Source organism: Mustela nivalis (assembly GCF_964662115.1).
Source record: "Mustela nivalis genome assembly, chromosome: 2".
Lineage (NCBI taxonomy): Eukaryota > Metazoa > Chordata > Mammalia > Carnivora > Mustelidae > Mustela > Mustela nivalis.
Genome location: NC_139021.1, coordinates 140,150,238 through 140,174,366, shown reverse-complemented (window position 1 = coordinate 140,174,366; position 24,129 = coordinate 140,150,238). Strand labels below are relative to the sequence as shown.

Below are 24,129 nucleotides of genomic sequence, written 5' to 3'. Positions count from 1 at the left end.
CATTAAAATTTGAGAAGTGCTGTTTTATATTCATCATTCCCTCAAATGACTTCTAATAAACAGCCCTAAATGGTAGACAGGAGTTACGATGCCCATTTTACTAGTGAAGGAGCTGAAGGTCAGAGCTCTGCTAGGTCACGCGGTTAAACGGGAACTGGAAACCACTTCATGACTCAGTCACCGCGTGGCGCTAATGGAAGAGAAGGACACGCTGCACGTAAGGGCTCAGCAGTGACACCATAGGGGAAGAAGGAAGGCCTGTCTTCGTGCACCCTCCCCGTCATGTCCCTGCAGGCTCTACTCCTCTATAGTTGCAAGAGAACCGCTTTGGAAGCATGCCTTGTCTAGGCACCAGGGAATTCTGATCGGAGTTCTCCTACCTGTGGCTGGAGTCCCGGGAGCATGGCTGCTGGGGGATGAGTCACTACACTGACACTGCTCAAGGACAGAAGAGGGTTGCTTTGAAGCCACAGAAGCCTCGTTTTTCGCAGACTTGTAGGCACACGGTGCTGCTGGCTCCGCACGAAGTTAGAGCCCGGCGTGGCTGTAGTCCCGCACCAGTGGCTCCACGCTCTCCACGCTCACTGCTAATGCTCTCCGAGCTCCAGCTCTGACTGTCCCCATTCTTGCTTTCCTGGCTCAACATGACTCCCCTCCTCCTGGCCTGTCTGCTTGCTCCCTGGCCCCATCTTCACAGAACTCCCATCCCCTACCCCTCAACCCCCGCTTTTGTTGATCTCAAACTTGCACACATGACAAAAATTCAAATGTAATAAATCATTGAATTAAATTATATTTCATCCTCTCTGTCCCTTCTCCTCATTCCCCTCAAATTAGACTGAAAGACTATCAGTAGGAGAGCAGCTACCAATTTTAAACACCTGTCATTCCCCCCAGGGAAGACAGTGAAACCACTAACAGGAATGACAGGATGAATTTCTCTGGTCATTTGCAAACCTCTTAGAGCATGAGAAGTAGAGGAGCTCCCCCCTCACTACCCCTTACCTCATATACATGGAGAATACTGATTTTTCATGCTCAATGTCTTTGACACCAATGATTTAAATTCAGCCATCATTATGGTAAATATTTTTATTGTTAGCTTTATCAGAAAAACTTGTATTATAGGCAATTTCTGATACATAATTTTATTAGAGCCAGAGATGATCACTTCTAAAAAAAAAAAACACCTCTGAGGTTAGAATGGAAGACAATGAAAAAACAGATTTCACTTTATAATTTACTTTTAGTAAGCCATCTGGAGCCTGCCAATTCCTTTGCATGATTATTAATTTAACATTGTATAACAGGTCATTAATAGAAAACACACATGCCCCGAACTCCTGAATCTTCAAGTCAAATCATTAACTTTTCTTAGATTTTTGAAAACATGAAAATAAAAGTCATTTCTGATAACAGCACTCACACACCATGTACACTGTCAGGAGGTGCAGCAGTCAAGGCTAAGCCTCGAATTTTCCAGGTTTTAGCTGAAATTACCCTTACTGATTTCTTAGATTCTTATCAGTCTCGTCTGGGGGCTAGTTTGCCTTTGGCGGCCTAAAGAGAGCACAGTATTTTAAAATACATTTATGATCTCTACTGACAATACGGCATGAGTGGGGTTTTTAACTCTGTGGACATGAGTGGAGACACAACACATCCCAGGACGCAGCTAAGTGCCCCTAGTTATCCCTGAGCGGGGCAGTTTCATGTGATCACTTTGACTTTGCAGCTGAAGTCTGGGGTTGGATCTTCCTAGCAGCTTCCAGAACAGAAACTGGGTTCACTTTGTCTCCAAATTCTTTTTCTCGATGCTCAAGAAGAATGCCCTAAAAGGAAACAAGAGGAAACATCAGTCCTCACTGAGTCACTCATTCATGGGATAGACACAGAGGCAGAGAGGGCATCAGGGGCCAGAGATATGGGTCAGGCCTGGCTCTGCTCCTGAGGGGTTCAGTTCTGGTGGCAAAACGGGAACAGGGAGGTTACATCACCAAGGGTGAGCTGTGGTACTGTGGGAGGAGGAAATCAGGAGTGACATCTACGTGGAGGGATATAATGGGGTGACCAGGGAAGGCTTCACAGAGGATAAAGCATGGAAGGCAGTCACGTGTCTACGGGTAGAGGTGAAGTTAAACAGCACACCAGGCAGAGAGAGCTGACACAGAATGAGCTTCCAGAGAAAAGCCTCGAGGTGTGCAAGTGGAGCTCAGAAGTCAGACGGTGACCATCTGAAAAGGAGACATAACCTCTCTTGACTTCAGTTTTCCTAAGAATGCAGATGCCGCTCCTGATATTGTGAAGTAAAATTCCCTAAGACAGAGGATACACCAAAGTTCCTGGAAGTGGTAAAAAGCACGGGATAGTGTGTTTGAGATCGGTATCGAGAAATCCTTGTGAAAGAGTTCCTCAACCCAGGACATCAGGGAACTCGTATTAACAAAACAAATAAATATACAAACATTATTAATATGTTTGCTGCACCATTACTTATAAAGACTTTTTAAAAAACCCCAAAAGTCCCACCACACTGAGGTGACTACAGGAAAGCCGATCAGGAAACTGTATTTACATGTCTAATAAAGCAGTATGCAGACATTAAAAATACTGAGGAAGAATGACACGGGAGATGTTCGTGATACACTGTTAAGTGAAAGAAGAATATCTAGTAAGAGATTTTCTTAAAGAAAAAGGGGGGGTGTGCTTCTCAGCTTAGCTCTGTTCTAGTGGGTTGTAGGCAGAGGCTAAGCTTATGGAATGACTCTCCTCACCTTCTACTGTTGCGTTTTCAAAATTTTCTATGTTGAAAACTCATTACTTCTTTAAAGCAAAGATGTTTTAAAGATAATTATTATAAAGGACATCCCCATTGAGGGGCAGCTAGCTCAGGGGGACTGTGGAAACACTGTGCTCTAGAAACCTGGAGGCAAGTCCTGAAGTCAGCCAGGCCAGCCCACCTGCCACCAGAAAGGAAGAAGGCCGCGCTCCAGGGAGCACCAACAAAGTCAAACAACACACCTAGCAACACCGGGAATGTGCCAGCCCGTTTTGGGGAGCCTGTGAGCAGCACATGAGTCACTGGCAGGCAAGAGAAGACTGCCAGGTGAGCTTTGCCCTGCCCCGGAGGCTGGGGGAAGGCAGAGCTGGAGGGAGGAGGAAGGAATCCCAGTGCGCCAGAGCCAGAGGAGGCTGGGCCACTGATCTTCTCCAGAAGTGGCCTGCCCAAGTGCAAGGGTCTCTGGAAGGGGTCTTTGGGAACCACTGCTGAGGAGAGGCTCTGGGCAGGGGAAGGGCGCGGTCCATGGGAGCAGGATGTGTCTGAGTTCCTGAGTTCCATTTCCATTGTACCACTTAGCAGCTGTGTATCTCTTGGAAGAGTTATTCTGTCTCATGCATAATTCATCTCCTTACATGTAGATGGGAATAAAAGTCCCTAACATCACAGACTAGTTGTGAGGAAGATAGGAGATGGTACACCGGAGGAATCAGAACAAGGCAGGCACTCTCTGGCAGCCGTGATCACCAAGACATTTTGATATATTTACCAGAAAGGAGGCAAATAGGTTCATATTATATCAGACATCAATCCATGCGAGATTCTAATACAGACAAGCAACAGCAGTTACCAAGGTTTAAAAGGAAGAGAACAGAAGTAGAGCTTAAAATGGAAAGATATCTATTCCTCCCAAATTGAGAGAAGTATGCAATTATTAATGTTAACAGTGAGATCCGCCAATACAAACAATACCGTCTTGTTACCGAGGAGGCCAAGTGTTAATGTCACGTCCCAATTTGGCAGAGATAGGACCCGCAGTCAGGCCATCAGTCTCGAGGTCCTCCTGCTGGGCTCTGCAAACTGCATCCACTTCACCTCACCCCTGCTCTGCATCCAACAGGCACCTGCTGGTGCTGCCTTCCAGCACAGGGGAGCCCTCGGCTCAAGGCTGCCCACAGTCTGACACGGAGCAGTCACCCCCGCCTCCTGGGCCCAAAGGGTCCCTGTGCTGACTCTGTGGCCTCAGAGCCAGTGCCCAGAGCAGCCTGTCTGCAGAGAAGTCTGTCACCTCTCCGGGACAGTACCCCACAGGGAAAAGTGCTGTCTCCCCCATATCTCCTTGCTGCTCCCCCTAATTCAGGCTGTTTTTCTTCTTTCTCTCCTCCTCCTTTTCTCTACTGTCCATTCCTGAAGACCTGTGAGAATACGTTCTTAATAGATTAAAAACAATGCTTTTGTTCAAGTGCTAAAGACGGAACTGGACATCAGGAAACGTGGACGCAGGCGTGTGCTCACTCACAGCCCTCAGTCCCAAGTTACTGGCCCGCGGAACTCCCAGACCATCTCAGGACATTACTGTGATGAGTGAGGAGATTCGAGTGTGAGGTGGCTTGTGAGCAGATGTGTGATAAACGGTAACTCCCCTCCCTTCCCTTTCCTCACACTCCCTGGCTTTGTGGAAGAAAGGCTGTAAGACTCTAAATAGGGAACGCCCTCCCATATTGGGGTCCTGCACCAACAGACAACAGACACCCACAGATCCACACGTGAACAAGAGGAGTTTACCTGCTTTCCTGATCCCACCACAAAAACTCCCCCAAGGATGAAGCCTTCGCCTTCCAGGTTTCCAGAAAAGCCTCCGTTCCGGGCCCGGAAGAAGTTGTACCAGACACCCAGACGGACAAACCCCATAAACATCATCTTCCGTCTCTGGGGACCGTAGAACCTTTTCTGCAGGATCAAGAAAGGCAGAGCCCCTTTGAGAAGCATGTATGCCTGCCTTCCCCAAGGAGGAAAGGTTCCCAACAGGCATTCATTCTCAAGGACCCAAAGCTTGCTGCTTCATGTCCTCCCCCCAACCACACACGGCTCCCATTCAGGAGCACTCTCAGCTGCCCGGGGAAAGAACCCTGCCAGTCCAGCTTCTGACCCCAGGGCAGGCCCATGTTGCAGAAACAGCTATGTAGCTTTCCACTCTGCCTCTAACCCCTTGCTGGAGACTGGAGACACGTAAGGCTCTTGTGCCTGACAGGGTGCTAACAGTCTGACATCCTGCACAGGGGACAGCAGAGGGGAAAGGAATATGGCTGCAATGAAGGAAGGGACAGGGGCTTGTGCTGGTCCCCGCTGCATGATGCTACAACCCAGTGGGGCTTCAGTAATTTTCCAGGCTCCCGTGCTCAGGTCACAGTTTAGGAAGGGCTCAAGTAATAACTGAGAAGACACCTGTCAAACATCCCATCACGCTGTGCCCAGAGGGCTGCATGAGCTCCTCCAAATTCAGGGCAGCTGAAAGGGAGGCCAGCCTCCAGCTCCAGGCCAGACATGCCCTGGGCCATCGAGCTTTCCACACCTGAGCACAGTCCCCACCAGTCTGTGTCAACAAGCTCACAGGAGATGCACCTTTTCATCCAGGAAGATCTCTCCTTTGAAATAAGGCTGGAAGTCCTGCACTTCGGTCCTGATTTGTTCCTTCACCACTGCATACAGGGGGACTCCCAGCTCGTCCAGCTTAGGCTTCAGGGAGGAGAGGTCTGCAGCCTCCTGCAGAAGAAGGGAACATCAGGGGCACAAACTCCTGTGGTTCTACAGCCAGCCAACACCCGCTCCCCTGCAGACCCAGAGCTGGGCTGGCACTGAATGTGGAAGAGCAAAAGCAACAAGATGCCCGGAACAATGAAGGCCTGTGGAACCCAGCAGAAGCCTGGCCCAACTGGGCCCGAGGCCTCAGTTAGAGGGTGTCAGGTCTCCTTCTCAGCCCAGGCTTCTTGTTCTCTCCAGGGTGGGAAGGGGAAGCAAGGCTCCTATTATGGGTGTCCGAACCATGGCCGGGGAGCATCCGGTAACTGAGAGATTGCCACCAAACATGGCCGTCCGTAGCCACGACGCCCCTCCCCTGCACCCGACCAAACCAGCACAGCCTATGAGGCAAACTTCATTCAGACCATGTGAACAGCTGCTCCCATGCCTTCACTCAGCTTGCTCCCCACCCTCCAACAACCTTCCTTTTTCTCCCGCTCAAATCCCACCCTACCAGAAAGGGGTCCCTGTTCTGTAAGTTCTCCCTGGCTTGTCTAGCCTAGAATAAAGTCCCAATTCTCTGTGCATATCCAGTCTTTCTGCTTGGAGACTTTTTGGGAACCGAGTCTGTGTTTGACCACCAAGCTGAGCATGGTCACTTAAGTTCCCAAGTGTGTGTCATAGTTAGATGCCATGTTTTCCATTTCTTGTACCCTTTCATGCCCAGCACACGGCTGGATACACAGAAGGTACCAGATACCAGGTGGAAAGATTTGAAGGTGAAGGTGGATGGTGGGGACAATGCAGCTGGACTGACAAATACAGACACCCCTCACTCTCATGAATTACATGCTGAATGGAGAAAGGAAACTACTTCGTTGTTCAGAAAAAATTCTTCACAACTAGTGTCAGAATTAAAGAAACAATAGCCCACTTGGCTCTAATACAAATATGTTGCCGTATGGTAGCAACTACATGTAACTTTCTGTTTATTTGCTGGAACACACAAAAAGGACAGCTAAGGAAACAGAATCCATTATGAAGCCCTAGTCAAGAGCTTCAGTGAGGGGCAAACTTTGCCCTACGGCAGAGAGGACTAAAGGTCTGCTGTGGCCTAAGACCACCCGTGTGTGAGATAAAAGGATTTACTCCTTCTTCCTGGGCTCTGTACTCTGGCGTGTCACTGCACAAAGCCATGAAGTGGAGACTCAGTCCTATACCTCTGGTCTGGGCCACTAAAATAACATAGACTGCCATCCAACGTATGTTTCTCACAAAACGCTCTGCCAGGCAGGGACCAGGGCACAGATAAGCAGGCTGTAATTAGGGAGGGCGATTGCTCTTGGGATCTTGTGGCTTTAACTGGCCTTGGAAATCCAGTCACAACAGGCTTCCATGTTGGTATTTGAAGGCATCACAGCCTTTGAACCAAAAGCCCTGAATTTTTAGGCCTTACTTCCCATGGTAGGCAGAATAATACCCTCTCAGGATATCCACATCCTAATCCTGGGAAGCTATGAATGTTTTGTCACAGGGTCAGTGGGCATTAAGGCAGCAGATGGTTGCTAACCAGCTGACCTTAAAGGACAGGATCTTGTATGATCTGGGTGGCTCCAACCGCAGGGGTCCTTTCAGTGACATGGTGATGCAATGTGAGAAAGACTGGACCAGCCATCACTGGCTATAAAAATGGAGGACAGGGCCATGAGCCAAGGAGTACAGATGGCCACTAGCAGCGAAGAGGACGGGAAATCACTATCTCCTAGAGCCTCTGGAAGAAGGAATGCAGCCCTGCTGACACTTTGATTTTAGCCCAGCGAGACCAACTTCAGAATTCCCACCTCTAAAATTGCAAGCTAATACATCTGTGTTGTTTAAAGCCACCAAGTCTGTGATAATTTGTTACAGCAACAACAGGATATTAACACACCTCCCCACAGCAGTGTGACTTTGTCACAACCTGTCCCTCTACTTCTTCCTCCGTTAAACAAGTTGTATTTTATAGGGATGTGTGGGGGAGACCACAGGCACTGAAATGCCCTGAATGTGAGCACATTCTCTGTCAGCCCAGCCACACAAGCAGGAGAGAGAGTTCAAGGCTGAAAGGATGGTCCCAGGCTTATGGAGGACAACCAGAGGAAGGAGGATGACCGCGTGCACAGGGCCAACGCCACCACGTGAGAAGCAATACTCTCTCATTCCCAGCTCTCCCTTAGGCAAGGCAGATCTCAGAAGCTAGGTCTTCTGCCACTGACTGTGAACAGGACAAGTCACCAAACTCCTCTGGCCTTCACCTATCTGTAAAGTGACAAAGCTGGACTCTGCTTTCCCTTGATAAGCATCCTCACTTATGCAACAGGTGATCATGGCCTCCTGTTGAGGAGCCAACCTGGAGGCCACCTGGTCATGGAACTCCAAATTTCACCAACTGCATTCACACCAGTGACATCACTGAAACCCCACTGTGCTGTCAATGCCAAGACACACAATGCAGCAATCGAGGAACCACGTGCAAATCTGTGGCTCTTGACTGTCCCCCAGGGACTCCAGGTGGGCGACCCAAGAAAAGGGGGACAGTCTACAAGTGTGACTTTGCACTTCCCACCCCCGCCACACGTGAGGGCTGCCCGTGGCTGAAGCAGTACCCATCTAGACACTGCACTTCAATAATCAGGTGCCTGTGTTGAGCACCAGGTACAAAGAATTGGACCGATCCCCACCCGACTGAACGGGAAGATGGCCCCAGACACAGACAATCCATGAAAGCACAAGGGCCCGAGAGCACCTAACGAGAGTCAAGTGTGTTTGCTAACCCAAGGTTATGGTGAGTTGTTAAATGCATACACACAGGGAATAAATCAAAAGAAATACCTAGAGCAAATAACAGTGATAATCAAAGATCAGAGTAGGCCTACAGCCCTTAGTCCTGGCTAGAAATGCATTGGCCCCACTTGCTAGAATCCTTTTCTCTGTACAGATCCTTGATGTACTCACCTCTCGGCAGAGGAAACATCCTGGCCTGCGCACAGCCATTATCACGGCTCCGTTCTTTTCCCAGAGCTCCTTTGCTTTGAAAGTCCTTGGTTCTGGGGAGAAAAGGCAAGTCAGTACGCTCTCCTCCCAGCCCAGCTTGGTCGCAGCCATGAGACAGCTCATAAATGACACCAGCCTAACAGAGGACTTGGAAACAGAAAACAGGAAACACAGACAGGAACAAATCACCCTTCAGAGGAAGGACCCCACTGTAATCAAAATCTATTGGCAAAAGTGAACATCCCAAACTGGAACATTTCTAGAAAAATGGCAAATTCCTTTGCTGGTAGCAGTGGATACTGTAATGATCCTTTAGGTCAAAACCTGAAAGAGATCTTGCACTTTGATAAAAAACAAACAAACCCTAATTCTTCTTTTTTCTTTTCTTTTTTTAAGTATTGAATGGGAATAGGTCAACAGAAATTTTTATGAAAAAAAATTTTTTTTTAAGATTTTTAGTAATCTCTAAGTCACTCCACCAACGGAGCCAGTCAGGTGTCCCAAATTGATTTTTTTTTTTTTTTAAAGGTAGGCTCCAAGCCCAGCATGGAGCCCAACACAGGGCTTGAACTCACAACCCTGAAATCAAGACCTGAGCTGAGATCAAGTGTCGAACGCTTAATTGACTAAGTGACCCTAGATGCCACCTTATGAAAAAAAATTTTAACCTAAATATATTAACTGCATGATTATTCACAGGAGAGGGTAGAAGATGGCCAGCAAGGAAATGCCTCAGGGCAGTACGGTTGTGTAGCTCAAGCCTGGCCGTGGTCAGATAGGGCCTACGTCCAGTGGGGTAGCGTCAGGCACGTGCCAGCTCCTCCCTAGACCTGTTTCCTCAGTCAAAAGTGTAAACATCCAGCAGCTCCACTGAGGCTGCAGGGGGCATCAAAAGGTGGGTAGCAAAGTGCCCGCCGCACTTTGTCTGCGAACAGAGTTCACACTGAGGGCTCAGCAGTAGCAGCTCTTCCTGTCCTAGCATGTCTCAGAGGAATCCGTGTCCCCGTGGGATGTTCTGTGGGGAAAAGGAGCAGGCTAAGGTCTGTAATCAAATGAGACTGAGGAACTCTAGGTTGAATACAGCCAAGCAGGGCTCTCCCCAAGGACTTCTTAGTCTCCACGAAGGTGACCTATACTGTAAGTCTGCAGTCACAGTGCCTGCCTGCCCTTGACAAGCTTCCTCACTCACAGAACAGCTGACCATGGCCTCCTGCTGAGGGGCCAACCTGGAGACCACCCGGTCCGTGAGCCCCAAGTTTCACCAAATCATGCCAACTGCATCCACACCACGGGCATCACCAAGCTGCCAATGGCAAGAGCACCACAGTGAGGCAGTCAAGGAACCACGTGCAAATCTGTGGCTCTCAGCTGTCCCCCAGGGACTCCAGGTGGGCGCCCCAAGAAGAGAGAGACAGGTAGGTCCAGTCTACAAGTGCAACCTTGCACTCCCCACCTCCATCCTGTGTGTGCTGCGCCACAGGTGAAGGCTGTCCATGGGTATACCAGTAACCATCCAGACACTGCATTTCAATAAACAGGAGCTTGTGCTGAGCACCAGGAACACAGAATTGAATACACAGTGTTTCTCAAATGTACCAGGAGCTCTTTTCTGTGAAGATCCAGGAGACAACATCAGAAAGTGAAAAATGTTTTTGACCAGAAAAAGCTAAAATGTAAAACATGGTATGCAAGAAGATCCCAACTGCATATTATGTACACATGGAAAGGAATGTACAAAAATAAAAATGAGTGCTGTGTCAGGGTAATGGGCTTATCAGTAATTCTAAAAAGTTATTAAACTTTCCTAATGTTGTTATAATGCCTTTTCAATTAAAAAAAGAGAGAGAGAGAAAGTAAGAGCACCCTTTTATACGGAAAAAAAATGTGTAAGTCTGCATCCCAGCACCCTGGAAAAGTACGGAGGCTGATGGGGTCGTGGCTTACCCTTCTCCAGGGTTTTCAGGTCTATGTCCTCCAGATACTCCAGCGTCGCTTTTTGGGACTTGGACAGAAACACGTCTGTGTTGGCCAGGAGCAGGGCCAAGGCAGCTGCTCCCAGGGCCCCCGCGCCAATGGACCACATTCCCATGGTGAAGAAACTCGGATCCTGGAGGAAAGACATTTCTGGAGATTGAGAGGAAGGAAGAAGATGTTATTGCTCCCACTTTGAGAGAGCTGGAATCTGGTCCCCATTCAAGCCTCTGGCTGGGCAGCGAACCCAGAGGCAGAGGAGGGGAACAGCGGTGTCAGAGACGGGACGGGAGGACTGGAGCGGAAGACGGGAGCGGATAATGAGAGCGGACGACAGCCACTGAGCACCCGCTGCCACAAGAGCTTGGGAAAACAACAGACACCTAGAGGTTCCTGCCCCGGGAGCTCACTCATGGGTCAGGAGCAAGAACAGAGAAATGAACAGCCCTCTGAAATGTCTCTCTTGCCGTTCTTCTCTTATGCCCAAGGCCTTGGCCCCCCAGCTCTGTGGGGGTGTCCATGCTGAGCCCCCTGGAGACAGCCTCCTTTCCTTTTCCCCTCCCTGTCAATGGCTGCTCTTCCTTCATAGTCTGGGAGTGTCCACTATCACCTCCCTGTGGAGAGGCAGCCTTCTCTTCTTTCATCAAAAAATACTCAGAACACCAATCACACTGTTTTGTTACCTTATTCTTCTTCCTCTTCAGTTTGTGACTCAGAAACAGAGACCATACCATTTGCCCGGCCCCCAGGCAGTACCCAGCGGGGCTTCACTCACAGTAGCGTCACTCATGTTAGAATCTCAGTACTTTCTCTCAACTGCAAACAGCTTTGTATTTCATTCATTATACAAATAAAACAGTCTCAGAGTGAAAATAAAACAAAAATTTAAAAAAGAAGCAATACATAAAACCAGAGTCAATGAGAAAATAAATAGCCCCTGAAAATCTAGCAGCCTAGTGAATGACACAGATGAACAGAGATGGCTGCTAGTAAACACCCGTATCTAATATGACATTCTGCCCCATGTCACTAGCACTACACACGTCTGCTGGATGAAGAGAAGTGGACAGGGAGAGCAGGCATTATGTATAAAAAGAGCATTGTGCTAGGTGTCTGTCTGCCTCACAGGGGCTGGCCAAAGAGGTTTGTCACAGGTCTCTGCAACTGCAGTGGAGTCCCACACAGGTCCTGTAGAACCCAGCCTTGTTCCCAGCTCATTCCTGGGGGCTTCCCTAAGGCTTCCTCTAATTGGGTCTCTGGGACTGGAGCAGGTATCCCATCCAGCTGCCTACTCCTGACAACTACTTAAAATACTCTGTTTCCACAGCCCTCCAGTCATCCTAGGGTCTTTACTGGGGCCTTCCTTCTAGGTACCAGCAGGACTCTGGGCAGAGATCACCAGGTACAGACCCAGGGTGTATGTGTGTGGTCCACCAACCAAAGACTTCTGTCTCCCCTCCAGCACTTGGCCGGGGAGAGGATTTTCAAACGATTAAACAAAGACCCAGAAAGCCACATGCCACTACCAGAGCTGGGGCTTTGAGGGATCTACTGCCATAAAGTGGGGTTGCCAGTAATTTGGTGGTGAGGACTTTGGGAAAGGAGGGTAGACCAGGCTTGTGTTGGGGTAGGGAGGAGGAATGACCAAATGAAAAGAGCATTGCAGAAAAAGGAATCTGGCATCTGCATGCTAGGGAAGGGAGAAATGAAGGGGAGAGGCCTGGGTGTGTGTGTGTGTATATGTGTGTGTGTTGGGGGCGGGGTGTGCTACAGCCCCTCAGCACCTCTGATGGGAGGGGCTGGAGCTGGGAGAGAGGAGTTCTCACTGCGGCCTCCTGGAGGAGGCCTCCGCAGCACAGGCATCACACAGAAGGGAAGATCTCATGCCTCAGGACTAAGCAATCATCAACTGCATTTTAATCAGACCAGGCATGCAGTTCACAACCACATGGAATTTTGAAAAGCATTGTCTCAAAGCAAAGAATCCAGGATTTTGTGCTTGGTTAGCCATATAAGCCACAGAATAAAGGCCAGTGATGAGGGCAGGCTGGGCTGGGAGAGCTGCGACCTCCAGCTTCCCTTCTCACAACTCATTGTGGGGGTCAGCAGGCCTCAAAGTGAGCCCATTTCCACGCTTCTTCCTGGAATGTCTGTCCTATCCCATCTGTTCCATTCTTCAGGACTTGGGACGTCTCCCCAAGAAGGTTTCCTGGATGCTCTGCCTACCGTCGCTCGCTACCATTCCCAAGAGATACTTCGTACCCATAACACTTCCTGTGTGCTCCACACAAGATGTGGACCTACCTACCTTTGACACAGCGACCTTTGACTCTGAACAGCCATGCCCACGCAGCACAGTACCTGCTTGGTACACAGTGAGCTCTCCAAAACACTGCACACAAATGAATTCAATAGAACTGAATGATGAGGATGATGACTCATGGAGAAGCCAAGTTCTTGGACCAAGCAGGAAAGAACCTTTCAGCCCATGGGCTGGCTTCCAGTTCTTTTACGAGGCAAAGTTACACATTACTCGATTATAATTCATAGAACAATTAGGGGCATTCACAGAACAACCACAGCTCTCACCTGTGTGCTATAAACAGGAGATTCCCTAGAGCCTGGAACAATTTCTGCACCTCTACACACATCCAAACACCCCTGGACTTCTGACATGTGTGTATGATTCAGGAGCAGATGGCGTGGTCTCTGATCACAGATCTGATAACATTTCTGCAGCAGCACACAAAGGATAGCTTACGTCTATCCTACAAAAGGACTCGCTTCAACTCCTGAAACTTGAATGCACTGCAGGACGCCCAGAGAGCCTTATATTCAGCTCCACATCCTCCTAACACACCACTGCTGCTCTTAGAGACCAATGGCTCCATCTTCCCACCAACAGCCAGTTAGCCTGTTTGCTCATGACTGCAAGGGAACAGGACTCACCTAGACTCAACATTTATTTCTAATCATTTACTCAGCACTGACCTGCTCAATCAATGGCGATTTGGGAGGACATACAGCTAAATGGAACACAATCCTCAAGGACACACAGGCCTAGTACACAGGTAACAGAAATTCAAATGGAAAGGGGAGGCAACTTGCTCCAAGTATAAACATGAAGCTATGGGGATGAGAGCCAGTTCCATCTGTTCTGGGAAGCCAGAGAAGCCCAGAAGGATGTGGCATTGGGGCTGGCATGGGACTTAGAGGGCAGAATGGAAGGGCTAGGCCCCACCTGGGCTGAATAAGCCTGGGAGAGACCGGGCTGGCTGGGGATGGACATCAGTGCTCAAGGCACTGGGAGAATGAAACTTCTATGTCCCAAAGACCCCTCACCCCCCACCTCAAGTTCAAGAGCCAGAATACAAGATGCGGGTATTGTTTACCACCCCACCCCCACCTGGAGATGTGCCCCAGAAAGTGTGAGCAGAGATCTACCCCTTTGAGGAGCATGGGCCTCATTCTCAAGTCCAGCAGCACTAAGATGTGAGAGCAATATTAGCTGCAGAGGTAAGTCAGGCCTCTCTGGGATTCTACACCAGGGAGCCTCTAGCAGCTGGCACTTCTGCTGGGGTTAGCAGTGAAAATTTACCCCTGGAAACACCTAGAGAATGTGTAGGTCCAGCCTCTCAGCCAAGCCTCCCTGAGCTACAAAGCATTCCCATCCTGGCAGATCTCAGAGCATGTACCACTGCAACTCACTGCATAGTGAGAAAGACTGGGGCTCTGGGATCACAGCCATTCCCAGGACAAAAGGAGGGAAGGGAGGGAGACCCTACTCTCTCAATAGAACAATGGGCCTCTAGGGCTATGGGATAGTCCTAAATGCTAAACCAGCATTTATTTGGTGTCACTTGACACTCAAGGCCTAATTTCATTCACCCAACAGTGTTTGATGCAGATATTAACCTCATTTTACAGCGGACAATTCAGAAAAGTTCAGGACCTTCTCCAGTGTCACTGAGCCTGCAGGGAGCAGTACTGAACTTGGACCCAGGTCACGATGACTCTAAAGCTGCAGTCATCTACTGTCATACCTTGCCTCCCCACACATTCATTTGTGGGTTTCTGGGGGACAAGGGGTATGATTCCCCTTTGTCTTAATGAGCACTTAAAAAAAAGATTAACTTTTTTTTTTGGTCATCAAATACAGCCAAACGATTAAAGGAAATTTACCATATGACAGATGTCCCTTCTCTGTCCTCCCCTTCCTATCCTCACCCATTAAGAAAAAGGTGGTTTATGTTATGCCTGAGTTTTCGCGTCTGAGAGACCACCAAGGAGCCAAGCACCGATGCAATCGCACGAGGGTTTATTTGACAAGCTTAAGCTGGGCCCAAGTATACCGACACAGTGGAGTAGGAACTTGGACCCCGAGCCAGATTACAGTCAGAGTTTTTAAAGGCAGAGTAGGGGTGGACTCGGCAGTGGGTGAGGACAAAGGGGGTTATGAATGATGTAAGTCTCTAAGGAATTTTGGAAGCGACGTCTCCAGGACCTTGGGGGGCTAGCTGTTGTCTGAGGAAAACGTTATTCATTACCTATAATAAAAATCTTCTTGTGAGACCCTTCAGATGTAGATCAGATCCCAAGATCATATACTTGGGAATCATTCTCGACACTATCTTGGAGGTTTAGAGATAAAGTTTCCTAAAGGAATTGTTAAAGTAGACTTACAGGATTCTGGTCGGACCCGTCGGGGTAGAGGGTCGGTCAGGCTAGGATTGTCCTTAGCAAAATCTCAAGGTGAGGGCAGTTAAGTCCCCAGGGGAGAGCCACTCTGTCTGTTTCAAGGGCTTGTCAATAGGTGAGGAATTTTAATGATTTTCTTCTCCCTCTGTTTCCCACATCAGCTAAACTTTAGGTGGGATGGCCTTAATTTTCTCAGCCTCCACAGTTTACAGAAGCCTGCCCCCGCCTGATACAGCTACAACACTGGGTTCCTACGGTGGGACTTATCTGGTCTCTGCCTTTTCCACGGAAGAAGGTGAAGCATGTTAACGGCACAGATGAACAACAGCTGTGGCCGCTCAGAGTGGCAGCTCTGTTGAGGGGGAAAGCGTGCTGGTCAGGGGGACAAGACGCAGCTGGGCTCCCTAGGCAAAGCTGGGGACATCCCCTCTCCCAGTCTCATTTTCCTCCACTCCAAAATGACGGGGCTGGACGAGGTGAATGCAAAGGTTCCTTAAAGCACCCCGGTGCCATCATGTGGGTCTATCAAAAACAGCTCACTTTGGAGTCTGCACATTCTTGGGTCCCCATCAGAACTCTCCCCCCATCCATTTCAGTTTCCAAAGTGCTTCTTCCCTGTAGCCTAGAGCACCATGAGCCACTCCCCGCCTGGTCCCGGATCCCCAGCCTCTGTAGTTCAAACCTGGGAGCAAGGGCACTCACCATCCACAGCGACCACACTCCGGTTTCTGCTGACAAAGAGGCCAACCCTGCAGGAGCAGGCGGGAATCAAGCTGCCGGGGAGGGCTGGAGGCGGGGCTCTGGAGTCCCGCCTATGGCCTCAAGCTCACTCTCTCACACCATGGGCAGGACCAGGCCACCCAGAAACCCCGGGGGCTCCTTCAGCTGTTAATACTCAATCTCCAGAAAACATCAGAATGGAGAGCTGCCAAGGCCCCCAGCCCTTCAAATAGCTGAACAAAGTTTGAGTCATTCGCAGTCATGCAGATTGTAACATTTATCAAGTGCCAACAGACCTACCCTGCCATCCGGTGCAGACGAGTGAAGTGAAGGCCTTAACACCGCCCACGTGTCCCACTAGCTGAGATCAAAGAGAGACGCCCCTTTCTCCATGGCTCCTTCTGTGGACTTCTCCTTGCCCCATCTATCACCCCACACCCAAGAAGTCAGCAGACTAAAAGTACTAGCTCTCTGTTCTTTACCACCACCACCACCACCACCACCACCACCACCGGCCGGCCCTGCTTTCTGGTTCTTCCACTCAGTGGCTCCTCTCACCCCACCCCTTCCTGGGCAACCTCACCTACTTCCAGTGCTTCACTCTCACCCCTTGGTATTGACTTCCAGGTTCTGACTGCTGTTCCTGACTCTAAGTTAGCACTTGGAGGTTCTGGAGGTCATCTCTGTGGCACCACGTCCAACACTGACCTCTGCTAGAGTCATGGTTTCTTCTGGAGTTCCCCAGCCGACACAGGCATCTGGCCGACTGCTCAAGCCAGAGCTGAGAGTGGCAGCCCACTCCTTCTCCCCTGCTGCCCACCTCTAGTCATTCAGGAAGTTCTGTCCACCTGCGGAACGTGTTTGCCCCTGTCCTCTCCTCAGCCTCACTGCGCCGTCCAGGCCCAGGCCCCTGTTACTCTGTGCTGGTCCACTCTGCTAAGCACAGAACAAGTTGGGCAGGAGCCAGGTCCTCTCCAGCTCTCTCCATGCTGCAGCCAGAGTGACAGGGGAATACCCTGGCCCGCTCACATCCTTGCCTGGTCCTGGGCTCTCCAAACTCCTTGGCATGGTTGATGGGGCCCATCACAGCGAAGCCACAGGCCACCATTTTGACCACTCCAGGCACAAGGACCATAACAAGTCTTGTTAGGCCTTTGAACTGTTGCTCTGCTCTTTCCTTTGCCCAGGATGCCCCTCCCTGCCATGCAAACGATGTGAAGTCCAGGCACAAATAACACTCTGTCTCCCAAGTGCCTTCCTGAAAGCCCCAACTATCAACTGTTCCCTTACCTCTGATTATACAGTGCATGTTTATGTGTGTTTGGATATGCACACATAGCTTTGCACATCACACAAGCAAACGGACTGTATTTTAGTTACTGACGTGTCTGTGCACACACTATGGTGGAGCAATCTGAGGGCAGCGGCTGCTGTCTTATTCACTGCTACACCCCCAGCACTTAATACCGATCCTGCTCATCAGTGGGCCGTCGATGTCCATTGAAATTGTCTGAATATTTATTCTTTAAACTCCCTGTTGCAACTGATTTGGAGGTGCCCAATTTCAGCTCAGTACTAGAAAGTAATGTTGGACAGGGCTGGCTTGACCTTGAATCAAACACTCAAGCGTGGGGTTTAGGTGATCTTGGGTTGGGTGCTAGCCACAATGCCCAACGGGCAAGGCAATCTGACATGAGCTGTGAAAACATTCTGTACCAACAGAGAAAGGAACTAGCAAATTTCAGGTTGTCCCAGTTCTGACATCCAAAGATCCTGAAGTACCACCTGGCTTCAAGTGCAGGGTTTGGACGTTCCAGAAAGCCACCTGTGGCCAGTGCTCTCCTTTGGGATGTGCACAGGCTCATTCCCTGCTTCCCCAGGCCTAATTCCAGCCTGTCAAGGAGCTGCCTCTGGCCAGGAACTGATAAAGCCTTCCTAAAACAAAGTATCAGCACTGGGTGGGATAACTCATCCCTGAAACAAGTATAGACAGCATCAGAGTCTACACACAGAGGGTATATCTGCCCAGCCCAGCCCCACCCAGGGAAGCCTCCCTCCCCAGAATGAGCTGGCTTGGGACAGGCTGAAAGGAAGAGAGGGGTGCTAAGGAAGGCAAAGGAAACTAAGAATGCGCATGGGCCTCCTCACCTCCAGCCCTCAGTGAACGAGGCCGGAAGGGATGTTTCATCCTCCTTCTTTGCTCTCCTGTCCCTTCTCCTTCCCTCAGAGCTCTGGTTAGCCCCTCCTTCACTGATCAGTAAGGATACTAAGGCCCAGAGAAGGGGCTAGATAGTCCAAGGTCACATGGGGGTAGGGCTGGTCAGTGGCTGTGCATGGACTCATGTCTGGGTCTCCCAACCCCCAATCCGTGGTTATTTACCCTGCAGAAGCTGGAACAGTGTGGGGTAGGGGTGGGGGAATCAGGGTTCAGGAAGTCTGGGGGTGGGGGGTGGTTCCTGAAGTCAGCTCAATGACCTAAAGAATGTTGAAAGCAAAACTGCTCCTGAACAGGGCCTGGGAAATCTGTGGCTAGAGAGAGCACCAGTCTTTCCCAGTCCCAGCGCTTTGCAAGCAGTTTACAATGCAAAGCCAAATGTTTTTGTAAGGGTCACACTGCCTATTCTCAGAGGCCATTCTGCACCTCTCCTCCCCAAAGTAACAAGGTCCTATCAATCCTGGATGAGAGAAGGCTAGACTTAAAAATGCCAGTTTAGGGCACCTGGGTGGCTCAGTGGGTTAAGCCGCTGCCTTCGGCTCAGGTCATGATCTCAGAGTCCTGGGATCGAGTCCCGCTTCGGGCTCTCTGCTCAGCAAGGAGCCTGCTTCCTTCTCTCTCTCTCTGCCTGCCTCTATGTCTACTTGTGATCTCTCTCTGTCAAATAAATAAATAAAATCTTAAAAAAAAAAAGTGCCAGTTTAGCAGCCTAGTGACATGGGCACACAAGGCCCCATGAGCAGTAGAGGATGCATTCCCACCCACCCTTGTCATCAAAGACCATGGACCTAGCCACTTGCAGTGAGATTTCACCTACTTGCCTACTTGCCTCAATCTCCAACTTTCTGTTCTGTTCCTTGGGGTGACCGTCTGCCCAGCTCCAGCCCAGCTGTCTTCTCAGATGCCAGAGTCAGGAAGTTCTGAACAGATGCTGAAAGCAAAAGAAGAAGACATAATCAGCGGAGCACCTGGGTGGCTCAGTGGGTTAAGCCTCTGCCTTTGGCTCAGGTCATGATCTCAGGGTCCTGGGATGGAGCCCCTCGTCAGGCTCTCTGCTCAGCAGGGAGCCTGCTTCCTCCTCTCTCTCTGCCTGCCTCTCTGCCTACTTGTGATCTCTGTCTGTCAAATAAATAAATAACATCTTTAAAAAATAAAAAAGAAGAAGACATAATCAGCTACCGGGAAACTCTGAGACAAACACAAATCCTCTGATCAGGGATTGAAGCTACAGAGCACCCCCAACATATGTGACTATTCTGTCCCTGACTTGCATAACCGGCCTCCTGACTGGGCTCAGAAGACTAGCTCCATCAAGTTATACAGGTATGGATGGGAAGGCATGAGAGATACCACAAAAACCCCTAGGTTTCTATTCTGAGAGGTCATCTTGTCCTTCAGGATCTCCTTCCTAAAAAGAAGGGAACTTTGAGGGGTACCAGGAAGAATATATAAGAGAAGAGCAACATACAACACAATAAAATATTGCGGAATACTTTTATTTCTTAGAATTGCAGAATCTTCTTTGCGGGGCTCAGATTCACTTGTTCCTTAAGGGTACGTCATTTGAAGAATACAGAACACTGAAAACTTCTCCAGCTGTGCCACGCCAGGTATATTACTACAGACCTGCCTCCTGGGCATAACTCTGGGTCTGGAGGGAACGCTGGCTGGTCTCGGGCCCCTCTGGCCTAGCTGTTCGTTCACTCTACAATGTATCTTCCATGCGGTGCCTGTCACCACAGTCTTCTATACTCACAGCACCAGGGAAGGCAAAGTGCACTGTTCAGTTGAAACCTCCCTGTGCCAAAGGCCACTGAGCGCAGAGGTGGTTTCCCCCAGCCTCTGTACAGTAGTTGCCACACAAGCCTCAGGAGAGGGAAGCTTGGGAGTCTCTCAGCTCAACATTCCACAAAGAGGCAAGAATTTGGCAGCAGGAAAGCTGCCTTATATCTATGATACTGACAGAGCCTGGGGTTTCAAGTCCCAAAATTCTGGTCCTAATCAAATTTTCTGAGAACCAATTATGTGACACAAGCTGATAAGACAATCATCAGAAATGTCTTCTGTACCCCTAGGGAACAATGCATAAGATCTCAATGCAATAGCATGCCCTTATAGAGCAGGAGGATAGGGGAAAAGCCACACCAAGAAGTAAAATCTACATCAAATTCCTACAGTTTGTAGAACCTGTGAATGATTCCCGAATTACCTTCTGCAGAGTTGTAACAATCCAAATATTAAATGTACAGATGGTGCAGAGTACCTGGGTGGTGCAGACAGTTAAGCAACCAACCCTTAGTTTCAGCTCAGGCCCTGATCTCAGGGTGGTGGGACAGACCCTGTGGGGGCTCCTGGCTAAGTCTGTTCGGGACTCTCTCTCCTTACACCCCTGCCCCCTCTTTCTAAAAAATAAATTAATATTTTTAAAAATGTACAGATGGTGCTTTGTAGCCTACCTTACAAAGAGCGACATAAATATGAGGTCTAATCCTTACTCATTTCTAGATTAGTCAATGATTGCCCCTAAAATGTAGTTTGTACACAAAATGGAGGGTTTCTGACGACTGGGTTATGTTCCAAGGAGTCAGGGTTTGCATTCTGAATCCCAATTCTTGGACTCCAGGGGTGGGCTAGAGCAGGAGCACCCAAGCAGGTTCCTGGACAATGCTTTTGAAAATAAATCCTAGGTGATTCTTTTTTTTTTTTTTTTTTCTCAATCATCTACCAATTTCAATGGAAAATACATTGAAATTAAAAAAAAAAAAAAAAAAACCCGTAAAGTGAAGTCTAGGTAATTGAGCTGTGGAAACAGCACGGTCTGGAAGGAAAAAAGGCCCAGAGTCAGCCGGGTCTGAACCCCAGCCCAGCTTCGACTCTCTGGGTGTACTCCCTCCCCAAAGCCCACATCAGGCTGGGCCTTCACCATTTTTTTCTCCCTCTCCTTCACCTCCCCGCCCTGCAGCAAGTCGTCAGATCCGTGCCTTGTTCATCTTTTCATTCCCAGACTTCAGCACAGGGATTTTAAATGCGCACTTGGACTCTTTCCAGTTCTGTCGGGCGTGTGCAAATTTTACGGGAAGGCGGGAGCAGGTGTCTGAGATTCAGAGGAAACCATGGCCCCATAAAGCGCATGAGCCTATGCAAGCGCAGAGCCCGGGAGCCAGGTCCCTCAACCTCTGTCGGTTCACCTACGGCGGTTCCGCCCGGTTAACCCCCGGCAGCCCCCGGGCTCGCCTCAGGCTCGGGCCCGGCCCGGCCCGGCGGAAACTGACGCTCGCCTCAGTTCTCGGTCCCAACAATTCCGGCAGGTCATGGTCATCCGCCTCATTCAAAGCCCGGGAAAGCCCGGGAACAGGGACGGGGACGGGGATGGGGAGGCGGCTGGTTCTCCGCCAGTCAGGTCGGCGCGGGCTCCGGCCGCAGCCCCGGGTCTTCGGACCTCCAACGCCGGGATCTCTAGCGGACCGCGGCGTGCCGGGCCGGGAGGGACGCCGTCCGCCGCGGCTGTGGTGGGGGCTGTCAGGGGCCTCGCAGGTGCGGCCGCGCCCCGTCTGCTCGGAGGGAGCTTCCAGCCCGCTTTGGAGCCGCCCGAGGGGCCACCCGCGCACCGCCGACCGGGTGTCGCGAACCCGGCCCTGCCTCAGTTTCCTCACCTGCGCCGCGACGGGCCCACCCCCGCGGACATCACGTGAGCGCGCGCAGCTAGCACCGCTTTCCCCCGCCCGCCTGCTTCGGGGCCGGGCTCCGGAAGGCTACCCCGCCAAGCCTTCCCCCGCCCTAGGGATCCAAGGGGTGTCCCCCTCGCCTGCGCTTCTCGGCGCATGCGCCACCGCGCCTCTCCCATGTGACCAGCCCCTCTCTTCTGGTAGGATCTCGGACTCTACGGCCCCCTCCCTCTTCCGGCGGTGCCCCGCCCCCTATGGGAGGAGCCCCGGCTCTGCGGCCGTCCCACTTCTGTGGTAATGTGCCCGGTGCCGACCTCATCTTCGATGCTATGCGACTCTCGGGTAGCTCCCACCTGCTGTTCCTCGTTCTCTACCAAGCTAGCTAAGCGTTAGCTTAGCTCAGTCCTTCGTGAGTGGTGACCCTAGGCCCCTGACTCCATTGGTTAGGGGCACTGCCTGGAGCAAAAGGAGAGACTCTGGACTGCCTTACTTGGATCTGAAAGCACCTGCCCCTGAGCGGTGGGTCAAAGATAGCTTTCAGCTCAGCGATTTTTTGAGCGTTTTTTTTTTTAATTTTAAGATTTTATTTATTTATTTGACAGACAGAAATCACAAGTAGGCAGAGAGGCAGGCAGAGAGAGAGAAAGGGAAGCAGGTTCCCTGCAGCGGAGAGAGCCCGATGCGGGCGGGGCCGGATCCCAAGACCCTGGGACCCTGACCAGAGCCGAAGGCAGAGGCTTTAACCCACTGAGCCTCCCAGATACCCCGAGCGTTTGGCTTTTTGTTGTTGTTGTTGTTGTTGTTGTTGTTGTTGTTTTTAATGGACTTTTTTTTTTTTTCCTTTTTGGCATAGGGATGAGGAATCTTTACGACCAACGCATTCCGATGACTGCCCTTTCAGGCTTTAGGGACAAATCCAGAATTGCTAGCCCTTGACCCCATCTCACATTCTCTTTCCCCCAAAATCCCAACCATTGGGCAGAGGATAGTGCCTGATGGCCTGGAGCACCAGCTCCTGGCATGTTTCCCCACTCCTGCTGGAGTCCAAGTAGCATGGTCTAGTTTGGCCCACACTTACTCATCCATTCACTCATTCTTTTACTCCTTATATATTAAGTGTCCACACTGTTTTATGGAAGTAGGCCGTTGGGAGAACACCTTTTCAGAGACAGGAAGAACTGACTCACAATACAACACTTAAAAGTATCACTAGGACAATGGGGTGATCAGTTACAGTGTTGAATGGTGTAGCAAAGCAGGGCTGACATGCCCACCTGTCAGGGGTGGCCATCTGCCTGAATGCCTTCCCGCCACTTCACCTGGGAATCACCTACTGGTGTACAAAGTTGAAAAGCTTCCCCGATTGATCTCCCTGATCTCCCACTCAGTCTCTAGGTTCTTAGTAAGCTTATGGACCTAAAGGGTCTATTCAAGAGGTCTCTCCTTGACCCAGACTGTGAGTTCTTTTGTTCATCTATGGGACCCCAGAGTCCGGCCCAGGGCCAGCACCAGGACATAAATGGGAAGTGTTATGAAAAAGAGGGTGTTTCTAGACTGGGGGCGAGAAAGATCAGTTTAGGTGAGCATGCAGGCTTCTTGCAGGAGTAGGCAGATGTTTGATTTGAAGGCCCAGAAATATTTGGTATAATTTGGTACAAGGTGAGTATAGTCATAAGAAGGCAATTTACCCCCAGATGAACTTTCTTACTCCTGCCTCATTCCTCCTCACCCCATGAGGGGGTGGGGAAGAAGGTTCATTTTCTCCATCCTGAAATAGGATGTTTGGTCAAAAGTAAGGAAGGTTACAAGGAAGAAGGGCCACTCAGAACAAAACAGGAAGCCATTTCCTTTGGGTATAGGTCTCCAGAGACCGGCCATTAATGACAGAACCATTCAGAGGTCACGGGTAGCAGAATCCCAAAGTGGGAAGCTCCCTCAAGTTTCAGCTGAGATATAATTACCAAATGCAAAAAGCCATGATTATATTTACACTTCTGTAGCATTCCAAAAGCTCTGAACTTCAAAAACCAGGCTAGATCTGATAGCTAATTAACACACTCCTCACACTCTTGATTTGTCCGAGAAGGTACAGGCTGAACTCATTAAAAAGCAGTCATCAGACTAGAAGAATAAGTTATGGGCAAGTAGGCACAGGAAAGGAAACTAACAAAGCTCAAGGATTAAAAACAAAAACACCAATCTGCCAAGTTTTAAAGAGAAAAGCATCTAAAAAATTAAAATAAAGAGAAAAGCCATTCTAGCTTTGTAAAGACCCTAAAATAACCTAGATTTTGAATTTAAGTCAGTCG

General features: G+C 49.9%; 1 protein-coding gene and 1 long non-coding RNA gene across 10 annotated transcripts in view; one reads left to right on the top strand and one right to left on the bottom strand.

Annotated features, from left to right (window-relative positions):
- Nucleotides 1–14,708, top strand: part of LOC309859466 — a 31,419-nt gene extending 16,711 nt beyond the window's left edge. The window contains exons 2-3 of one of the 2 annotated variants that reach the window (XR_014308718.1): nt 13,507–13,593; nt 14,450–14,708. This is a non-coding gene — a long non-coding RNA (uncharacterized lncRNA). Of the gene's footprint in view, nt 1–13,062; nt 13,594–14,449 lie in introns of those variants that run through there. The other variant, XR_014308719.1, reaches the window with a different exon arrangement.
- On the bottom strand, nt 1,078–22,001 carry PRXL2A (peroxiredoxin like 2A). 8 transcript variants are annotated; one of them, XM_082720155.1, is made up of 7 exons: nt 21,809–22,001; nt 18,981–19,086; nt 10,496–10,658; nt 8,513–8,604; nt 5,402–5,542; nt 4,565–4,729; nt 1,078–1,832 (listed from the first exon to the last, which is right to left on the bottom strand). In XM_082720155.1, exons 3-7 carry the CDS (start codon nt 10,638–10,640, stop codon nt 1,719–1,721), a joined length of 657 nt encoding a protein of 218 aa, XP_082576281.1. In that variant the 5' UTR covers nt 10,641–10,658; nt 18,981–19,086; nt 21,809–22,001; the 3' UTR covers nt 1,078–1,718. The 8 variants fall into 8 exon arrangements, with proteins under 8 accessions (XP_082576281.1, XP_082576280.1, XP_082576278.1 ...); XM_082720154.1 differs by having other exon boundaries at nt 18,985–19,086; XM_082720152.1 differs by having other exon boundaries at nt 10,496–10,675; nt 18,985–19,086; nt 21,809–21,998.
- Nucleotides 22,002–24,129: the final 2,128 nt, after the last annotated feature.